We start from the raw sequence: 10,591 nt of genomic DNA, 5'->3' as shown, positions 1-10,591 counted from the left end.
GGGCAAAGGAAAATGATCTTTGGGGCAAGCCTTGTTTAGATCGGTGTAGTCCACGCACATGTGGAGCTTGCCGTTGGCCTTCGGGACGATAACTGGGTTTGCCAGCCACTCGTACCGAATCTCGGGGCGAGATTCCTTTTAAGGGGGGGAGGTTTGTCACGTCCCAAATTCTATAATCACATAATTAAGCATAATTATGCTTCTTAAGCATTATGTTTAATTTTGTGTAATTTTGTTTTATAACTCTAGCGCAATTTGTTTCATGTCAATCGGATGAGAGAATCGAATTTGGAAGCGAAAAGAATGAATTTTGCAGTCAAAGCGGACTTTTTCCTTAGCATGTGGGACCCACCAGCTGGCCGGCCCCACATCTCACTCTCTCTCCCTCACTCGGCTGCCAACTCCACAGCAGCCCCACCTCACTCCCGTGCCTCTCCCGTGCAAGCCAAGGGAGCCACCTCCCTCTCTCACTCTCTCAAGCCCCTCTCCCTTTCTCCCTCAAATCCGTGCTCTAGGAGCCAAATCAAGGTATGCATGTGGTACCATTGCGATCACAAGCTCACAAGCATTCCATTCCTCCAATTTGTTTGCTCATTCCCGAAGGATTTGAGCCGATTTGGATGTCTTTTGGTGTTAGGGTTGAAAAGTGAAGAACGCCAGAATTCTTCGATTTCCCACCGTTTCCTTCATCACCCGGCGGCCACTAACCTTCACAAGTGTTGTGGGTAAGTCTCTTAGGCTCCCCATAGCAGGAATTCGTGATTCGATTGGTCGATTTTGCAAAAGAGTGAAATTCATGAGTTTTTGTGAGTTTAACCCTAAATTGAGGAATTGGATGAATTTGAGTTAGGAATGGAGTTTCTAGGTTGTTAAATAAGTTCTAGAACCCTTGAACTAGCTCAAACATGTTCCCTTTTGGTTTGGAGAAGATTGCAATGCGTTCCGGGTATTTTTTCCCTCAAAATAGTCCAGTTCTGGAGCTTCCTCGGAGTATCCGGCCTTCCCCGGAGTCTCCGGTGAGCTCCAGCCGAAAATAACAGAGAGGGTGCTGCCGGAGAGTCTCCCGGAGTCTCCGGTACCCCGGAGTATCCGGCCTTCACCGGAGTATCCGGGTGCACTGTTCATCAGTCTTTGCTGAAACTTGTAAAATTCATAATTAATTCATACGAACTCCAAAAATCATGAAACTAATTTTGTTGGTTTCATAGTAAACTACTCTATCTATTAAAAATATCCCCAGAAATTAAATATCGAATTAAAATTTTGAGGCTAATTAATTAGGCTTAAGCTTCATTAATTCACCATTAATTCTTTACAGATCCAAAATGGATGAAACCAATTTTGCTAGTCTTCTTATGACTTGTTCTAGCCAGGAAAAATATTTTCCTACATTTTAAAGTATATTTTTGTGGCATTTCATCATTTGTACCTTGTGGCTTATATTGTTGCATTTTATTTATGCTTATCATTGCACGCGTTATGTTTCTTAGAACACGCCGATCCATCGATCCCGAAGACCGAGGTCGATCCCGAGGCACTGCACCTTTGTGAACCAGTGCATCAAGGCAAGCAACCTATTATGTTTGCATATTGCACCCGTTTAATCGAATTGAATGAAGTCTAAAATTGATAAATTATGCTTGTGTATATTTGCATGTTTAGTGAGTCATTGTCGGGTATAAATGGGTAGATCCTATGTTGAATTGCATATCCTCTACCTTGATATGTTGTTTATCCATACCCTTGTCGCCTTGAAATTATTGTTATCTAGATTACAAATTAATCGAAATGCTTAGCAATGCATAGGTCTTTCGGTAGAAGTCGAGCGGTGAATGGTTTCATCGTTCGCGAGCATAGGCGTTATTTACTTTCGTTATGATCACAATGTTGGAGATTGGTTGATGATGGTTGTATGAGTGGTGAGTATGAGACGAGATGTGGGCGGTGCTAGTATGGTGTTTTGTCCTGTCCGGATGTGGAGTTCCCCTGGGTAGGCCGGTAGAGGAAGACCGGACACCATAGACCGATTGCATCGTTTAAGGCCGATCGTCGGGGTAGTTGGCTTTAGCACTTACCTTACTCACCACATGCTGATCTAATGGTAAGGCGAGCCGAATACCTTCGCAGCTGTGGCTTTGTGGGCGTGGACATCGACGGTGTGAGCGGGCGGGCTTGTAAGCGGTACTAGTTTGCTCCAGGAGTAGTTCTAGTATCGCCGCGCCGAGCGATGCATGCCCCACACTGTTGGGGCTGGTTGGGAAAGGTTTACATGGGTACCCCCTTGTGTGCACTTTAGCGGGTGGCACAAGCCGTATGGTCCCCGAGTCGTGTGGGTCCAGGAGTATCCCCTGCAGGGTGTATAAACAGTTCGAACTGCCGCGCTCTCGGTCATGAGCATGCTATTGTTTCATTTGCACCCGGTCGTAGAGTTTTGATTGTCGTTGTGGTTGGTTATGTGGGAGATGGACGAGTTGGTTCTTGGTTACATATATACTCATGTTGGTTCTAGTTTTATGTTTATGTTGGTTACAGTTACCTTTATGTTCAGTTGGTATATGCATGGTAGAATCATGTTGTTGGTTAAGTTAGTTGTTCACACATAGATGTCTAGATTGCTTACCGCTTATGTTTAACATAACCACGTGGCTTTATCCTTGCTAATAGCTCAATGCATAATCCTTGGAGTCGAGCTATGTTTATGTGCTCTATATGGTTTAAGTCTTGCGAGTACCCTTCGTACTCATGCCTGCGTTTCAGGTGCTGCTGGTGAGGAAGAGGCGGTGTTTGGCTACTTTGTGCCTGCCGATCAGGGTGGCGGGTAGGAGTAGCACATTCTACTCCGAACTCGGTGCTTTCGGTATGGAGCCTAAGGGCATGTGGCTCCATATCCTTTTGTTGTATAGTTTATTTTCTTCCGCTGCATAGTCTCTTTTGTTAGTTAGGAGTTGAGGGGTTTTGTCTCCTCCTAGCTCGCTTTTGTTGTAAATTGTTGAAATCAGTTGCATGCTTAATATTTGTAATATAAATATTTATTACTTGCTCTTTATTAAGCTATGTTGTGATGCACTATGTTGGAGGCATGTGTTCCAATCCTTGGGCACAAAACACGTGCCGGGACTGCCGGAATGGTATTCGGGTTAATCGTTGAGGTTGGATTATGAATAATGATCCGCCTGATGATTAATTTGAATACTGTTTGGACGGGTCCTCACATGAGTGATTAGAGAGGACGACCAGTGGCAGGTGCATTTCTACGATCGTTTTAGTCAGGCATTCACCCCCTTTTGACTCACTGCTCTGGTCGCCGGCATTCAGATCCATCCCACTCTTGGAGACATGATAACTGGTCATGTCGACTGGTTCTTGGCGGCCTCCGAGGAGGTGAGTGCACTCGAATAGAGCTTGCATGGGAATATCAGTGACCACTTGTTTGCGATCACACTCAACTACGTCTGCCTTGCCTTCGCTTGCATCAGCAAGCACTTCCCTGACCTGGACCTTATTCCGGCTGAAGGCTTCTTCAGCATCTTGAAGACCACAAAGGAGCTTCACGACCTTACGAGGTCATTTTATTTTGTGGTTCAGTCTTTGCTTTGGTCCGTCCAGTTTGACGTGGAGAAGGGCATATTTGGATCCTAGGGATACCGAGTAAAACCCGTTAGAAACAGCCCCCGGGCATTACCCGAGCGGTTATTTTGTAAAGATAGGACCTACTTTTATGTAAACTTTCCCTGTGTTTATGTGGTGAGTAGGTTATGAGTGCTTATTATATTTAGGGGGGGGGGGGGCAAGGCATTCTGTACCGCTCGCAGTTCGTGGTGCTTAGGACAACTCTAGGCACCACAAGACCTTCGGTGGCGACCAACGCCCAACCCGAGTTAGGGCTTGTGGCCTCATGGTCGATATCCTTGAAACTGTGCGAGTGGCAATTTGCAGCCCCACTCAAACAGTTTGGAACTCACCATATGAGCGAACAGGTAAAGTAACTAGCAACATGAAAAAATAGGAAAAAAGGAATACATAATCTAACCTGCTCTAGCCCCCGACCGTCTGGTTGGTAGAAAAATCAGCAGAAAAATATGCTGACCAGGCAGTCAAGCCTTTGAATCAGAAAAACTTACAAGCCGGTGGGAGATTGCTCCTTTCCAGGAAATCCTGCAAAATAGAGAGTCTGGTTTTTTAATTGGAAAAACTTACAAGCTCGTCCGGAAGATCCTGCAAAATAGAGAAACAGGCTCGTCTTCAAGTAACCCTACACATAGAACTTGCTCAACTGAGCTATGTTATAGGAGTTGTGGAATTCACGACCATCCTCCATGGCTAACTTGGTCGCACCAGATCGGGTGGAATTGACCACCTTATAGAGCCCCTCCCACTTGGGAGAGATCTTATTCTGACCTGCCTTATTATGGATTTGCCTAAGAACGAGGTAGCCTATGACCAGTGTCCGCTCCCACATCTTGCAGTAGTGATAGTGTCTGAGGCTTTGCTGATATTGGGCTGCTCGAATTAGAGTATGATCACGGAACTCTTCACTCAGGTTTATATCATCCTCTCGTCATGCCATATGGTCGTTGTCTGAGTAGCTGGTCACTCGGGGAGACTGAGGGGCGATCTCAAAGGGAGCATTGCTTCCACGCCAAAGACCAGGAAGAAATGAGTTTCAGTCATGGCCCTACTGGGGTCGTTCATAGTGACCAGAGTACTGTGGGGAGCTCGTCCATCCAGTGTCTTGAATAGCTCTTCAGTCCATCCAGATTCCTTGCAATATCATCTCATTTGCCATTTTGACATGTCCGTTGATTTGGGGTTGTGCCACTGACGCGTAGCAAACCTTGGTCCCGATCTCTTCATAGTAGTCCCAGAAGGCACTACTGGCGAATTGAGTCATGTTGTCCATAATTATGCGGTTTGGACTGCCAAACTACACTACCAGCGCCCCATATGAACTTAATCGTTGTTGCGGCGGTGATTTTCCTGATGGGATCGACTTCGATCTACTTAGTGAATTTGTCGATTGCCACGAACAAGAATTCAAAACCACATGGGGCTTTAAGGAACTGTCTCATGATATCGAGCCCCTAGACAGCGAAAGACCAAAAGAGTGGTATGACTTGCAGTGCTTAGGTTGGTAGGTTGGTATGTCAGCCATGGTACTGACATGACTTGCACCGTTTCACTAGCTCGCAAGCATCCTAGAGGGTCGTAGGACAATAGAATCCTTGTCGGAACTCTTTTCTGACCAAGGTGCAGTATGAAGCATGACTACCACATATGCCTTCATGGATATAAGAGAGCATTGTACTCCCCTCTTTTTGAGTGATGCATTTCAGTAAAAGGTTGTTGCTCCCCTTGTGGTAAAGGTATCCCTCTACCAGGGATTATCTGAGGGCTCGCCGCATGACTTTTCTGCTGACACATCATCATTAGGGACTGCTTGATTGTAAAGGTAGTTCAATATCTGATCTATCCAGGTTGTACTTGAATCGAGAAAGAGCCTATGACCAAAGGAGACGTTTTCTCAAAAGGTGTTGCCTCTGGAGCTCCATTTCCAAACGGAGCAACCCCTTCAACTTGGCTCGAGGCCGTGGTGGATGGTCATGTGAGTCTTTCTTCAAAGACTCCGACCAGGACATGTTTGTGAGAAGAAGCTAGAAGGGCCAGCTCATCGGCTAGGAGGTTGTCCTTATGAGGGACGTGCTTGACCTCGAAAACAATAAAGCGTCACTCCAGTCTTTTCACTTCAACGAGGTATGCCACTATTGTTGGATCAGAGCACTGAAACTCTTTTTGCACTTGGTTCATGACTAGTAATGAGTCCCCTATCGCTAGCAGGTGCTTTATCCCAAGTGCAGAGGCCACTCAAATTCCGGACAAGAGGCCCTTGTATTCTGCAATATTGTTAGTGGCCAGAAAACATAATTGAACTACGTACCTGAGGATGTTGCCAATCGGGGAAGTCATGACCACTCTAGCCCCCGCTCCCTTCAGTGTCAACAATCTATTGAAATGCATGGTCCAGTGCTCGTAAATCTCTGGTCGACGCTTCTCCTCGGGCTCAACGGACGACCACTCAGCCATAAAATCGACCAGCGCCTAGGACTTGATAGCCGTTCGAGGGACGAACTGAATATCAAACTCCCCAAGCTCTACTGCCCACTTTGCTATTCTTCCTGCTACATCCCTACTATGGAGAATTTCTCGAATGGGAGCGATGATATTTCTTGATTTTGTAGACCTAGAAGTAGTGTCTGAGTTTACGAGAGGCCATCAATATAGTGTATATCAACTTCTGGGCCTATGGGTACTAAGCCTTTGCGTCATGTAGGACCTCACTGATATAGTACACTGGTCACTAAAGACCTTCTCGCTCGACGACTAGAATCGCGCTCACAACCTGGAGGGTAGCTACAACATATAGCAAAAGCTCCTCGTCTGGTCGAGGAGAGGTTAGTACAGGAGGTGACTAGAGGTACCTTTTGAGATCTTGGAAAGTGGCCTCCACCTCCGACATCCACTGGAAGTGGTCGTTTCTCTTCAGAAGTTTGAAGAGTTGCAACCCTTTTTCTCTCAACATTGAGATGAACATGCTCAAAGATGTCACACATCCAGTTAATTTCTAGACTTCCTTTAACCTGGTCAGAGATCTCATTTGGTCGACATCCTTGATCTTGTCAGGGTTCACTTCAATTCCTCGGCTAGACACGAGGAAGCCGAGCAACTTCCCTAATGATACTCTGAATGTGCATTTCTCTGGGTTCAGTTTCATATGGTACTTTCAAAAGTTGTCGAACGTTTTTTGGAGGTCCGCAACCAAGTCGTCCTTGGTCCTACTCTTCACGACCACATCATCAACATACGCCTCAACATTTATATCGAGCTAGGCCCACAAAGCGAGCTGAATACAATGTTGGTAAGTGGCACCAGGGCTTTTCAAACCAAAATACATTTTTACATAGCAAAATACCTCGAAGGGTGTTACAAAGCCGTCTTATCCTCATCTTCCATATACATGCTAATCCGATGGTACACCGAGCAGGTATCTAAGAAGCTTAGAAAATCATTGCCAATGGTTGAGTCAACCAGCTGGTCGATCCATGGTAGAGGTAAGAGATCTTTCGGGCACGCCTTGTTGAGGTCGATGAAGTTGACACACATATTCCACTTACCATTGGGCTTTCAGACCTTGACTAGGTTAGCCAACCACTCCAGATACTGCACCTCACGGATGAAGCTTGCTTCTAGGAGCTTGTCGATCTCCTCACGAAGTGCTTCCTTATGGTTGACCGTGAACTGACGCATCTTTTGCCTTATTGGTCGTGCGTCCAGTTGTACTAATAATTTGTGCTCGATCACGTCCCTAGGGACTTCGGGCATATTAGACGGACTCTATGAAAAGACATCCATGTTTTCTCAAAGAAAAGTGATGAGTGCGAGTTCCAATTTGGGGTCTAGACCCCTATCTAGACCGTCTTGGATGGCTTAGAGTCATCTAGGAAAATGGCTTTGAGCCGATCGTCTATACTGGCGATGATATGGACCTTCACCGGGCGACCACTGGGCCTTGCGTTCTCTAGCTGTGACCCAAGATCCAGCTCGACCATGACAAGACTCCTCTTGTCGCTGTGCAGGGCCGTTTTTGCGTTGCCAAAAATGGTGATGGCCCCAGCTAGGCCAGGGATCTTAATTGCTTGGTAAGTGTAGTGGGCTATGGCCATGAATTGGGCTATCGCTAGTTGCCCCAGGATTGCATTGTAAGTGGTCTCAAAGTCCACCATATCGAACGGGACCATTTCGGTCCTGAAGTTACCTGGTGAGCCAAAGGTGACGGGCAACTCGATCTGTCCCAACGGCTTAGCCGAGGAGCCAGGGGTAATTTCGAAGAAGGGATGAGATAATTTCAACACGCTCCTCGAGATCTGCAGGGTGTCCAGAGCATTAGCAAAGAGGAGGTTGATGGAACTCCCACCATCGACCAGTACATGACCCAATCGAATGTTTTGTACCATGGGCTCGACCACGGTAGGATAATGACTAGGGCGTCTGACACACGCAGGGTGGTCTGCTAGGCTAAAGGTGAGGGGCACCTCATACCACATCAGACACAGGGTCAGTCCTGGCATGGTCACCCATACTTCACGAACCACCAACATGACCCATCGTCACTGTTGTTTTCATGTCTAGGTTTACGCTCCTCAAACTCCTTATCGATGATGCACCACACGACCTTGCATTCGGTTAGGTCATGGGCATCAATACGGTGGATCGAGCAGTAGCCTCGATCCTTCTTTCCATCTTTTTTCTCAGAGCACCGGTGCGGTTGGCCAGTCTACTCGACCGCCATGACCCCAAAAAAAATAAGCAACCTGATTCAGAAATTCTCATATATTCGAACATTGCTAAATCCTTCATCAAGTGTATTGTATACATCAGCAACCAATTTCCCCGTGAACCATCCCAACATGGATCCCCACAACTCTCTCCCGGAGCTCTGAATTTGACGCCATCTGACCGTCGTAGTGCTCAAGTCATAGGATGGTCGTCTCCCTCTAACTCATGAAGAAGCTTCAGGCTCCTGTTGAACCCAGGAATGGTAGTCTCTCAGCATCTGCTCCCCCAGCATTGGAACAAGCCTGTCCAGTAAGCCTTGCATCAGCCTGCAAAAAAATTCAGTGCCAATGTCAAACCAAAGTGAAACCAGTGATAGTGTACATCGATCCAGCCTCAAAGTAAAACATTAGCCAGCATAATTTGAGATGTACTACGCGCCTAAGCGTCTCGATGCGATCCTTCGGAGAGCTACTTTTAGAAATCTCTTGCAGAGTTTGTTTTTGGTAAACTTTCAGAAATTTCAAGAATATAAAGGCCTACGTACAAGTTGCCTGGTTTCTCCACCGCAGACAATGGAAGCAAGCTGAATGGCTTGGTGCAGACCTATAATAAACAGATAGCTTTAGTGTTCTTTCATTCTTTGAGGAAATTTCACAATACAACACTGGTGAACTCGTTCATTTAGATGCTATAATGTGATGCTGATTTGAATGCATTATGCAGACCTCCAGAGTGACCTCCAAATTGACATCGAAGTCTAAGCATGGCCCCTCGCCATTGTCGCCCCATGTTATATGGTTCCTCATAAATGCTGCCACAATTAGGTAAGTTCAGAATTTGGTTAATGGTACAAGAATACCTCAGAGATTTTGCACAACTACCAATTTGATTGAACTGTTTCAGAGAGACATGAGGTGTTTGCAAATTGTAGATACTCTCATGGAAGAACTATTGGCCATGCTTCTATAAGCTAAGGCCCTGTGAGAAATTGAATTGTTTCATGTAAAGTTCCTACAAAATTCCCATGAAATTCGTGTTTTCTAAACAGGCCATAGGTGATGACACAAAGAAATTAAGAAACATCGAATCAGGACCTGAACTGAACTTACCTGAAAAGAGTTCATTCTGCTGCTCAATTGACTCTGAACCCTCAAACTGCATCCACGGGGAATAGAAAAATTCTCATCAGAGAAGACTTGCATCTCAAAGACGAAACTAGACGCGCATCAGATCGTCGAGACCGCACGCGCGTCACATACCCTGCATGACAGCATCTCGACTGTGCAGTCGGTGCCCGTCGGGTTGACGCGGAGGTCGAGCACCGGCGAGACCTCGAACCCCAGGAGCCCGATGCGGCGCAGCGTGCAAGTGAACGTGCCGGCCGCGGCGCCGGACCCTGCCGGCGCGAAGCTCTGCAGCGCGCCGGTGTTGAGGAGGGACTCCACCCCGGCGGGGTGCCGCAGGAACGCGCCGATGCCGTCGCCGGAGACCCCGTCCGGCAGTCGGACGCTCTCCCGTCGCCTCGCCGACAGCCGGGCCCGCCTTCCTGCTCGCCTCGTCCTTGTTGACGCGAGCTGGCCCGCCTCGGGATCGTCCTCGCCTTCAGCCTCGGCGTCGCTGCTTGCCACTGCAATTCTCCATGCCCGGTTGCCACGGCTCTTCTTGGCTTGCGTGCAGCTGCATGGCTCAGCAGCTGCTGCTGCAACTCGTGCCCACCGTGTGGGGATCGGCTGGTGCTGCTGCTGCTGGTGCTTGGCAAGGAAGCAGGAAGGCTTGGTTGCCGCGAGCCTCATTCCATCGGCTGCTTCTTGGCCGCTGCAGCTTCAGCTAGCTGCACATGGCATGGAGGGCCCAGAAAGTGGAGAAGCGAGGGGGCCAACCACTGGAGCTTATCGTGTCTGCTGGTGTTGCCTAGCCCCGTCACTACGCATGGACAAAAAGTCACAAATATGTGTGGTTCCTGACACGCTTTGCTGTCTCCTGACCTTGCTCATACTTCTAATGTGTCTGAACCATTTTCCCTTCCTGACGATTTACTAATAAAGACGATTTTCCTCACGGTAAATTCATCTGGAATGGCAAGTGTTGTAACTCCTGTAAATTCTGTATATCTCTTTAATGAGTTAACGCAGCTCCTGCTATCAATTTTTTTTAAATGATCTTGTTCATCCGGTTGCAGCATTGAACTTCGAACTGCACATGAGCTCATTTGTGCGGGAAACTGATTTATCATTCGAGAGAATTCAAATTGCTTGAATCC

General features: G+C 47.1%; 2 protein-coding genes and 1 long non-coding RNA gene across 4 annotated transcripts; 1 reads left to right on the top strand and 2 right to left on the bottom strand.

Moving 5' to 3' along the window:
• The first annotated feature begins 418 nt into the window (after positions 1–418).
• LOC133896051 (uncharacterized) lies at positions 419–2,009 on the top strand. The gene is made up of 3 exons (XR_009905683.1): positions 419–528; positions 638–725; positions 1,491–2,009. It is a non-coding gene; the product is annotated as an uncharacterized LOC133896051 (long non-coding RNA).
• A 5,454-nt stretch (positions 2,010–7,463) lies between these two features.
• LOC133895186 (uncharacterized) lies at positions 7,464–8,009 on the bottom strand. Its single transcript, XM_062335351.1, has one exon. It carries the CDS (start codon positions 8,007–8,009, stop codon positions 7,464–7,466), a length of 546 nt encoding a protein of 181 aa, XP_062191335.1.
• A 361-nt stretch (positions 8,010–8,370) lies between these two features.
• Positions 8,371–10,258, bottom strand: LOC133896206 (uncharacterized). Of its 2 annotated transcripts, XM_062336761.1 has the most exons (5): positions 9,591–10,257; positions 9,441–9,486; positions 9,057–9,142; positions 8,876–8,934; positions 8,371–8,657 (listed from the first exon to the last, which is right to left on the bottom strand). In XM_062336761.1, the coding sequence occupies exons 1-5, from the start codon at positions 10,122–10,124 to the stop codon at positions 8,555–8,557; spliced, it is 828 nt and encodes a 275-aa protein (XP_062192745.1). In that variant the 5' UTR covers positions 10,125–10,257; the 3' UTR covers positions 8,371–8,554. The 2 variants fall into 2 exon arrangements, with proteins under 2 accessions (XP_062192745.1, XP_062192746.1); XM_062336762.1 differs by lacking the exon at positions 8,876–8,934 and having other exon boundaries at positions 9,591–10,258.
• Between the last annotated feature and the right edge of the window lie 333 nt (positions 10,259–10,591).

This window comes from Phragmites australis, chromosome 16 (assembly GCF_958298935.1).
Source record: "Phragmites australis chromosome 16, lpPhrAust1.1, whole genome shotgun sequence".
Classification (NCBI taxonomy): domain Eukaryota; kingdom Viridiplantae; phylum Streptophyta; class Magnoliopsida; order Poales; family Poaceae; genus Phragmites; species Phragmites australis.
This window is presented reverse-complemented; position numbering and strand designations above follow the sequence as displayed.

Bases quoted from the DNA above. Each gene is read 5' to 3' on its own strand.
- LOC133895186 (XM_062335351.1), bottom strand. From the start codon at position 8,009: ATGGTACAAAACATTCGATTGGGTCATGTACTGGTCGATGGTGGGAGT.
- LOC133896206 (XM_062336761.1), bottom strand. From the start codon at position 10,124: ATGAGGCTCGCGGCAACCAAGCCTTCCTGCTTCCTTGCCAAGCACCAG. The intron at 9,487-9,590 runs GTATGTGACGCG...CCGTGGATGCAG, and splicing joins TCGAGATGCTGTCATGCAGG to TTTGAGGGTTCAGAGTCAAT. The intron at 8,935-9,056 runs GTCTGCATAATG...TGTTTATTATAG, and splicing joins ATTTGGAGGTCACTCTGGAG to GTCTGCACCAAGCCATTCAG.